Below are 10,488 nucleotides of genomic sequence, written 5' to 3' on the forward strand. Positions count from 1 at the left end.
TGCATTCACATGCATCCAAAAAATTATGTTTTACTTTATTCTCAAAAATGAACAATCTACTAAAGTTAAGGGGAAACCTAATTATTTATTAAGCTTTTAATTTCAACTTGTGTACCTTATTGTTTATAAGTCTGGTGAATTTATATGATTTTTGAAGGGGATACACAGGAGTTTTGGGTCTACTTAAAGCCCTACGTAAATGTCCTGAAATATTCTTATTTAATATGAATTTCGTTTAGCATGAATTTAATACACTCTTACATACTTTAGATTAAGTATGAATTTAATATGTTCCATTGTCTTTTAAGGAATTTTAATTTGTGTGACAAATCTTCCCAAGTACACTAAAGAATTTTTTAAAAATCTAATAATTTAAATATATAATTATAATTTAATAAATAATTATTGTATAAATAAGTATAATTTAAATGATTTAAATATAGGAAGTATACTTGCATATTCCAGAATTCTCTGTAAACCAGTAAGGTTTTTACTTACATCAGCAAGTATGAGCTTATTTAGGAAATTTACATGTTTTAAAATTGAAATGACAAGGATGAATATAATTCTATTAAATCAAATATTCTAGATGCTATAAATACTGTATTTTAAAATTCAAATACGTGCAGCTTTCTTAGCACAAAAATTTCACTACCTCCTTACTTAATTTATCAATTATTGATCGAGCACTTGCCATGTATTGTCTCTGTTCTAGCCCCTGGGATTACAGTATGGAGCAAACCAGAACATCTCCTAGCCTCATGGTATTGATACTGTAATGAGTTGGGGGAGTGAAGGGAAAAAGCACTATAAACAAGTTGATTATGCTTCATTAATATGAATTGCACTCTGTTCTATCCTTAAGACAGAATCAAATAAAGCCTACACAGACAGAGAGAAAGCCCAAGACCCTTGTGCACTGCTACAATCGTCGTTCATTTCCTCTGCAGAATTCAACAACAACCTTTACTGATACAGGCCACACATGATCATTAGAAGAGAGCTATGTGAGCTCCTTGGGGACATGGTGGTTGACTCACTGGCTAGACTCACTCACCAGATACTTAAAACTGTTCGTGTGTATTTGCCTTACAGAGTAATTCAGAATTGTGTCTCAGAGAAATATTATTATATATCAAGAACTTGTGAGAGTCACAATATTAAAATCTTGTATACTAAAGGTCTGTTCTATCACTCACTGATTCCCGGGGCTTGCTGGTTCTAGTAAAGTAATCCCTAGTCACAGAAACTTTCCATGATACTGAATTATTCCAGGCTTGTGGCTGGAGATACTGTTCATTCCTCATGTACCTATCCTTCCTTTTAGGACAGTAAAGACGAATACCAGTTCTCTTTACTCCCTGCAAAAGTGCTTCACAAGGAAGTCAGGAATAGCAGGTAAAAATGTTGGTGATCTGTGGCTGTCTCCATCTTTTCCTGCATTGCTGGTGTTATAAACAGAGGCTTAGAAGCACTACCTGCTCTCAGACCTGGGTCTGTGTCTTTGGACAGAATACTGGACTTGGCAAATGTAATTTGTTCATCAGTACATCTTGTGCTCTCCCAACCACTGTTGGTCAATTTCAGCTTTGCCCTACTCTCCCTAGTTCATTAATCACATGTACACTTCAATCATCTAAACAGGGGACTGACTCATCTACTGAGGACATAATCTTAATCCCCAGAATCTGTGTGGTGCGTTTCCAGTTGTTTTCACATCCGTGGTTAATTTGAGCTTCCCTGTAGCCCTGGGAGGTGAGGATGGCTGGTTTTTTTAATGTTCCCTGTAAAAACTGTCATCCCTTCATAGATGAATGAGAAAGGTTTTGTGGCTAGACAGATATGACTGCCACTTAGTAGCAGTGAGACCGTGGATACATTTCCTAACTTCTTTTGGTCTCAATTTTAACTTTCAAAAATGGAAAAGAAAGAAAGGAATAGCTGCCTTGAAATATTATTGTGAGAATTAAATGAGATAATGTTCATAGAGTACTTAATAAGGTTCCTGACATTGACATTCAAGGAAACTGTAGCATTTGCTCACAGAAATGTAGTCTTAGGCCAGAATTATTTCTGCTGTATAGTGTGGTTTTTCCAGAATATCAACAACAATTAGTTGGCTTTTTCACTTTTTTGGAGCATTGGTCCTGCTCCAAAGATGTGGGGCATTTTAAACTTCAATTTTAACTCTTTTTTTTTTTTTTTTTTTTTTAATTTAAGCTTTAACTTTCTCTAGTAATGCTTGGCAGCAGGGTTAATGGCTTGAAGAAAAAATGAATTTGTAGTTTCGATAAGTATTGTCAAACTATCTCACTTTGGCTTATATTTCTACTCGCCAGCAATGGAGGAGAGTGGCTGTTAATTTCACCAGTGGAGAGTATTTTCAAATTTATAGACTTTTGTCAATGTTATAAATGAGAAACTGTGTATCAGTGGAGTTATTAGACTGAAGTTGAGAACCTCTTCATGTGTTTAAATTTCCTTTATATATGTGTTTGTACAAATTTGTTTGTGTAGCCTGTTCATACCTTTGTTTATTGTTTTCTGGAATTTGTCCCTCCCCACCCCCGTACTGGGGATGGAACTCAGGAACTTGCACTTGTAAGACAGGCACAGTGGTGCCACTGAGATAAATCCCCTGCCGTTGGAGTTTGTTCTTGTTCTCATTATTTAGTAGATCATTATGTGCTTAGCAAAAAGCCCAATTGTCTGTTATATGAGTGTTAAACATTTTTCCAAACCTGTCATTCATCTTTGATGTTGCTTCTGGAGGCAGTTGGGCTATTAATTCCTGGCATGTATGTGTAGGTTTATGCTTTGCTTTATCATATATATTTTCATTATATTTATTGATTTGTCAGTATGCAAAAGTGAGTGGGACTACAGTCTCTTTTCTGGGAGCCTGAGCCTTTGGCTTTGCTGCCGGGAGGCCTTCAGAATTCTTGTTAATAACTATTGTTAGTGGCATCCTGCTCCTATGAATATTCTCATATTTACCTCCATATATATGAACACACGTGTGCGTGCACACACACATGTAATTTTTACACTAATTGCTATCACTAATTGCAGTTCTTGATTTACATATCCCCAGTAGTCTTTTCTCCTTTTCAAATTTGTTTTCGTCTATTCACTTAGACAGTTAACTTGCAGGGAGCAGAGGCCTTGCCCGAGCCATCAGTATCAGCCGGAGCACCCAGCCCAGCTCTGGGCAAGCGAGTGGATTAGTAAGAGCACTACAATTAATTAGTGGCCTACGCCCTCACAAGCCCTAGAGAAGTTTGATATGTTACCAGCTCCTTCTCAGCCCAGTCTGAAACACACCGAGGTTCCATCCCACCAGGCCATGCATATGGTGGCTCCTGTCAGAATGACAGAAGTAGACTGTCAAGCTCTCTTGCACTTCTTCTAAAGCCTCCCAGACCATATCCTTCCTGAGGGAGATGGGCAACCGACAAACTGGTAGCCACCCTCATTTGTCTTTCCTGTTCATTCGATGCTCAAAGTTTGAAAGAAAAGGAACTGAAACAACCCAGGAGTTCAAGGAGCCACTGGTTTTAATGGAGGATAAGATGGTAGGGAAGGGATTTGTCTGCGAGGTGGTGACAGTGCACCTTCTCATGGCAAGAGTTGATGTGTAGAGAGGAGAGGAGCCCTGAACTCTGTCTTCTCAGGCATGTGGCCAGAAGGGATATATTTGGAGGGGAGAAATGCGTGAACTTTGGCTTTTGCCATGGTGAAGAAGAAAGGAGACACAGAATCCAGGGAGAGACATCAACCTCTAATGTTTGCAAAGACTGAACAATACTGGACTTCTACACATTTGTACAGAGAGAGGAAACTGGAGTGGAGCTAGAAGGACAAGAAGGCTCAGCAGTGACGCAGCCTGTGAAACTGAACTGATCTTTCGAGTGCAAACCAGCTGGAGGTGACAGCCTCGGCTGCCGCCCTCACCCTCTGCCCTTGACCCATGTCCTTGATGTGCTGCTTTCCCATGGGGCCTCTGTGTCTACTTCTTTCGCCCAATCTGTGCCATCAGGTGGGCATTTGCAGCCGCCTTGGCTCGCAAGTTCTTGGCCCTGGCAATGTTGAAGAGGATGTTCATGATGTTAGTGGGAACATCCAGGGACAGTGTAAACTTGGTGCGCTGGTCACTTTTGCCCTTGTCGTGGTACAGCTTCTTCTTCTGCTGAGGTTGGGACAGGTATTTGTACCTGGTGCTTCCCGCTCTACCCCCACCCCCAGAGCCAGGAAAAGTCCTTTTGTCCTTGTCCTGCTTTTCTTCCTCTTCCTCTCTGGAAGATGAGTCTTGCTTGGGCAGGTAGTGGAAGCTCTTCTTGCTGAGAAGGGGCACATCCTCCATCTGGTTCTCCTTGACCTTGGACAGGGCTGTGTTGCGGCAGCCGAAGACAGGCCCAGCTTTGTAGAACTTATGGGAGAGGCCTGTTCTTGGGTCCCCTAGGAGCAGTAACAGGAGCAGCAGGAAGTGTGCTGGCATCAGCATCTCTCCCTGCAGCGGAGAAGAGGGAGGTGGGAAGAAGAGTGAGGGGTTGGTACGTGGGAGGACACGGAGTGGCGCCCACTTGGGTGCTGTTCGTGTTCTGCTATAGGGGTTCTCAACGTGTGGACCCAGAGCAGTTGCATCACTGTCATCTGGGAGTTTGTTGGAAATGCAAACTGTTTTCAGATTAACCCCGGAACTAAAAATCAAAATATCAGAGTCCCAGAAATCTGTGTTTTACCAAATCTTTCATTCAGATGGTTTTGATGTCTAAAGTTAGAGAATCACTACTTTTAATATGTATGGTTTTGTTTAATTCATTTTTGCAGGCAGCCACTGGCCCTGAGAGCAAATAACAAATATAGTAAGTAAGCATTTAGCAATCTGACTGGGTTTATTTTAAGGCGAGTGGAGATTTGGTTTCCTTATTATTTGCAAAGTGATTGAAAACGTCCTCATTCCTTAATGACTGTGGCTGGGACCTAGTCAGTGTTTCTGAGGCAGAGCTTTAAGGCCCTGCCAGGGGCCTTAGTTTTTTCAGAACAATCATGTTTTCTTACTTGGTTGATTTTACTAAACAGTTTAAGAAACAGTCAGCTTGGTCTCTATGGGAGACCAAATGCCATACAGAGTTTCTAAACCCTCTAGTTACAAGACTGCAACCTTAAGTACATATGTTCCTGGTTGTCAGACTGAGGGTGCTGGTTGGATGAAGCCCTATCTTGAGAGCTGTGGAGTCAGTAGGTCTGGGTTGGGGTCTGAGAACTTGCACTGCAGGTGATGCTGATTCTGATTGTCTGTGGACTCCTGGTGAAATGTTGTGTGTATTTTAAACCCTCTGTGGTCTATATGACATTTTACAGGGCTGGATTGACTGCCCTTGTGAAAAATGGGTTTACTCTTTCTTAAATTATTGCATTCAATAAGGAGAATTTTGGTTTTAACATGTACTGAGGCTTCAATAGGCTGTTTCTGCCAAAAGTCTGAGTTATGGTTAGGTGCTTTATGCCTTGAAGGCACCTTAAAGCTTGGGAGCAATTTTGAATGGCTTGATTACACTGAAAGGATTTTCAAAGACAAAAAGCCAATTCAGAAAGGGTTAATATTGATTAGAAAGGCATGGAGAAACATCCATATCTCTGTTGTTTTATTCCTTTGTCTCTTAGTTCCTTTCACAAGCCACTAAGTAGCTCCTCACTAAATGCCTGCACCTCAGTGTTGTCATCTGTGAGAGCAGAGCACTGAATTTGAGAATCTCTTTTGATTTCTTTGCTTCCTGCTCTGAAAGCAAGAAGCCTCTCTACATAAGGAATCAGGAGAAAGCAATGATTTCTTTATTTTCACCAAATGCAAGTTGCTTGGATTCTGAATGAGCATAAGTTAATAGGAGGCTTTTCAGGCACAGTCTTGGAGCTGTTCTTCTGCTTCCTACCTTGAGGAAGGACTGGACATAACAACGCTTTCTGCCCTTCTCTCTCCATCTCTGCTCAGGACGGTGTTCTGCTTTTACTCTCAACCAACTGGAATTTTACACAAGAATTGCGCATACTGCTGAGAACTCCGGGAAAGGAGGGATCTCTCTCTGCCACCTTCTGCTCCCTCATATGAGTTAACAACTGAATTTATCTTTTCAGGGCTCCTGGGGGAGCCCTTGGGACATTCTCAGGAGGGGCTGATGTGATGTGCTACATCATATCCTCAGTAAATATTTGTTAAACAAACTGAAATTTAGATTAATATTTGGAACCTTAATTAAATCAATTTCCCCCAGGCTGGACACTTTAAGTACCCTGTTTAGGTGATAGTCTCTCTGCAGATCCACATCATGACTTATCTTGGAGGAAGAATCCTTGACAAAGCACATATATTTTTATTTGAAATCATCATGTATATTTGAAATCACTTGAAGGTTTTTGATCACGGGGCAGCTTTACCTAAATAACTTCATGCAGTTTTCCCTTGGAAGGTTTCTCTTTTGTTGTGGGCTGGCCTCTGGGTAGTTCCCTAGAAATGCTGCTCATCTCCATTACACAAGCAATGAGCTGGGGGCAGGGAGTCAAGATCCTTTTAAATGTTTTTATTTACCTTTTCACAGGTTTTTTTGTCAACTTATAAGTACTATGCATTAAAAGCTGAGTTATCTTCTAATTTTTCAAATCCCATGTCTCTCAGAAAAAAGATAGTATTCATGGAAGGGATGCTGAAGGTGTCTACGTGTTTCACAAAATGTGTTTGGGAGCAAGTGTCCTACACTGCATGGGGTTCTGGTGTTTCTAAGGGGAACAGACCTTCCTCTCTTTGCAGGCTCCAGGCTCTAGTTGGGGCAGTGTTGTCAGGGTTTTGGGTGAAATCTCCTTCCCTCATCATTGATGCAAAGTTAAGAAGCAAAGATAACTATCCAAAACTATGATGTCTGCGAGATAGGAATGCTCTGTGCTGATCTTTGCTCTAGCCTGTCTAAAATATAAGCCTTCTTTGTGAGTGTGGATAACTCATTCCTCAAAGTAAGTGGCTGGGAACTAGAAGCCAGATTCAGATTTATTTCTGAGGCTTCTGTTTTCAAGATTCATTTAGATTTTATTTGAGGCTTTCAAGATAAAATGTGCTCTTTGCCTCCTAGGTGATATCCAATTCCTGAACACATTTCTCTTGGCCCTTAGTCCCTAGTGAAATAGCATGAAAGTTTAAGATTTGAACACCACCTGCCATGGAAATAACTGAGCACCATCTAGGTAGATTAAGAGGAGAAAGCTCTTATCAACACCTATGTCTTTTCTGTTCGGATGCCTGGAATTCAGCCGTTCCTTTGGGTTATTTTAGCAGGACTTTCCTAGGGCAACTTAAAGAGGTACAGTTACCTCTACCAGCTGACACAGAGTCAGCCTAAAATGTGAGGAGCTGAGGGACAGGTCAGCCTCACAGTCAGAGCTTCTTCCAGGGAGAGAAAAAAGCTAGGGGTAGAGAGGTCTGGAGGCAAATGGCACAGAGTCCAAGGCTTTCTGAGTGCAGCAAGGAGGGCAGAGCCAGCCCCCGTGGGGACTCATCTGTAAACATTGATAACAAGTGCAAATAAAAAGGGAATCACTTAAAAACAGTTTCTGAAACTGTGGCTGCAGAACCTAGGAATCCTTAGGCATTTTGGAAAAATATAATAGAAATTAGCTTGTGAGAGGGTTTTAGACTGTGGGAGGGACACAAGCATAGACCTCTAACTAAGCAACTCACACTAGAGTAAACAGTCTGTTTACACACAAGAGGCCCCTCCACTGCAGAGGGAGGAAAGCCAGGGAAAATTGCATGTTATAGACAACAGTGGTCCCAGAGGCACCTTAGCTATTCAACTTGCAAAGGTTATGTTTTGCTAGCCAGCTAGGTTTGGAAGGATAGAGCACAGTTTCCCAGGAAGCTTGAGTGCAAGGGTAGACATCCAGCGCCATGCGGAGGCTCCCTCTCCTTCATGGGCAGCACTCAGTTCGGTAGAAGTTTCCTCTCTCCGTCTCCTGCCAGTGTTCCCAGCATAGCAAGGTGAAGAGGCTCTGGGCTTGGAAACTCCCCCACATCTTTCTCGTCTTGAGTCTCTATGTGCCCTCACCTCTTTGGCTGCTGCGTCACCTGCTCCCAGGTGTGTCAGGGATGCAAGGAGATACAGCAGGTGAAGAGTTCTGGCGCGAGGCACCCAGTAATGCAGGCATCCTCACTGCTCTGCAGGGCATGTGGGATATTTCCTGTAGTGTCTGTTTTTTCCAGCCATCCTCAGCCCATCCCCAGGTCTCCAGCCCCTAGCTTCTAAACTATCACCAAGAACTGTTTTTCATGCTCTTTGCTGAGCTCTGTTCCAAACAATAGATTTATCCTTTGCAAATGGGAAGGGGACCAAGGGATTGAGGGAGGTAGGAGGAGGGAGAAGGGAGGGTAAGGGAAGTAAAAATAATTATTTATGCACTGCAAATATACTAATACAATTTTTTAAAATTTCAAAAAAACAGTGGATTTGTACAAGTACGTTCTGCGTCTGATCTATCACCTTTTGCCAAACAAGGACAAATACCAAGAAGGACAGAATCATTTTGCCCCCTAAGAACCTTCCTCCTGGTCATTTTTTTTTCTTCCCTGGCACTGGGTATTGAACTCAGGACCTAGCGCTCACTTGCAAGGCAGGCATGGTGCCCCTGAGCTACATACCCGGCGCCCTAGTCTTGCAGGGCCAGTTGCTGCTGATTTAGAACAGACCACACGGAGTTCCGCACTCCCTCCCTCGGGCTCCCACCCAGGGCGCTAGCGGCTTGCACGGCTCGCCCTTGTCTAGACCCAGCCTCCTCTGCCTCACCGGTGGTGAAGCTTCACCGTTCTTAAGTCAGTCTTCCAGCCCAGTCTTACCGGGGAGTGGTCCTCAGGCTGATGGAAATGATCCGGGCAGCGGGCGAAGCTGCGGGGCTGGGCACTCTGCCCTTAACGCATCCCTTGAAGCTCTCCCTGCCGAGGGGTGGCAGCTCCTTCTTCTCTGGTGTTGCTCCTAAGTGGGCTCTGCTACTCCCTCTCTATGGAAACTGTTCCACGTGTGTGTGTGTGTGTGTAAGTGACAGATCACAGGGTAGATCGTGGTTCCAGATGCAGTTATCTATGCTGGGATGAGATTTCATTTAAAATACCAGTGGAAACAACTGTCCACGTCACAGAGATGACAGGAACGCTGTGGTCTCCGCTGCTGCTGCCCTCCCTGCTCCTATCGCCTCCCACTTGCCCTCCTGCCCTAGCAACTTGCCACGTTAATTTAAAAATTAAAAACCCCGGTAGACTGGGAAGCAGTATCACTGAAGTTTTATTACTGATATTCTTTCTGACTAATTCAGCTGCTCCCTTACTAATCTGCCTGTTGGAAATCTGGAGCCAGGACCTGCTTGAGAGCAGGATCTCATCTGCTGTCCTGTCACTTCTGTGGGTGCTGTTTACGACGTGGTTCACTGTGCTTGTGGCAATTGTTTACAGTTTACTGATTTATAGACCCAGTATTTATTGAGCACCTACTGTGTGCCAGGTATCCCTGGACCCTCAGTCATTCAAGGATAAGTAAGTTGGGAATTGTCCATAAGGGGCACTCAGGGTTTAGATGCAGTGGTGAAAATAGTTTCCATGTGGTAAATGCCCTAGTTCAGAGAGGAGCCACACCTGAAGGCAGGTCTGTGCTCCAGGAAAAGAGAGCAGAGGGATGCACATAGGAAGGGCCTGTGAGGAGGCCAGAAGTGGCCAGCTAGGGTCTGGTCCACACTGAGAAGCGCACTGTAAGGCAGTCTAAGGAGCACATTGTACACCCTTCACGGAAGTTGTGGAGGACTGCAGCCAGGTGACAGACAGGCTGTCGGAAAAGTGACATACCAGGACCACACAGGCGCTGGGTGACAGAGTTGGGGTGAGAACCACTGGTTCTCCTCTGAGCCCAGTGCTCTTTCCCACTTCCGGCTGGAACCCTGGGATGAGAGAATTATGAGGGGCCAGGAGACTGGTGTGCTGCTCCCATCCAGCAAGACCACAGCCCACATCCCAGGTGGCTGCCCTCTCTTGACACTCTTCTAGATGAAGCACTAAGTGGACTTCTGAGATTATCGAAATCCTTAATGCCCACAAGTGTTTTGGGTAACAAAGAAAGTGACTGTGGAGAATAGCTCCAAAATATCCCTTACCTTCCAGTCATAAACCTCCTTATGGGGATGTGAAATCAGAAGAATTTCTGGTCCTTTTTGGAGAGTTGCCTGGACTAGGATCTCTAGAAATGGAAGTCACATGAAACTAGATTTGTATTTTAATCTTCATTCATTCATTCATATGTATTAGCCTGGGAGAAGGTTTGTGTTTTGTTTTTATTTTCTTTCATTTTAGATAATTAGGCAGTAATTGAGTTCATAAGTATTGAGAGTAGAGAGTTGGAAATGTTAATTTAACTCCTTCCTCAGCCTTTATGAGGTCTGGAATGCCAAGGAGGGAGTCTTGTG

The 10,488-nt window shown here is 43.3% G+C and overlaps 1 protein-coding gene across 1 annotated transcript; it reads right to left on the reverse strand.

The window, feature by feature from the left end:
- Positions 1 to 3,596: 3,596 nt before the first annotated feature.
- Ucn3 (urocortin 3) lies at positions 3,597 to 9,191 on the reverse strand. Its single transcript, XM_010614706.2, has 2 exons — positions 8,879 to 9,191; positions 3,597 to 4,510 (listed from the first exon to the last, which is right to left on the reverse strand). The coding sequence occupies exon 2, from the start codon at positions 4,502 to 4,504 to the stop codon at positions 4,010 to 4,012; it is 495 nt and encodes a 164-aa protein (XP_010613008.1). The 5' UTR covers positions 4,505 to 4,510; positions 8,879 to 9,191; the 3' UTR covers positions 3,597 to 4,009.
- Between the last annotated feature and the right edge of the window lie 1,297 nt (positions 9,192 to 10,488).

This window comes from Fukomys damarensis, unplaced genomic scaffold, assembly GCF_012274545.1.
Source record: "Fukomys damarensis isolate Sample0158 unplaced genomic scaffold, DMR_v1.0_HiC HiC_scaffold_37, whole genome shotgun sequence".
In the NCBI taxonomy this organism is placed as follows: domain Eukaryota; kingdom Metazoa; phylum Chordata; class Mammalia; order Rodentia; family Bathyergidae; genus Fukomys; species Fukomys damarensis.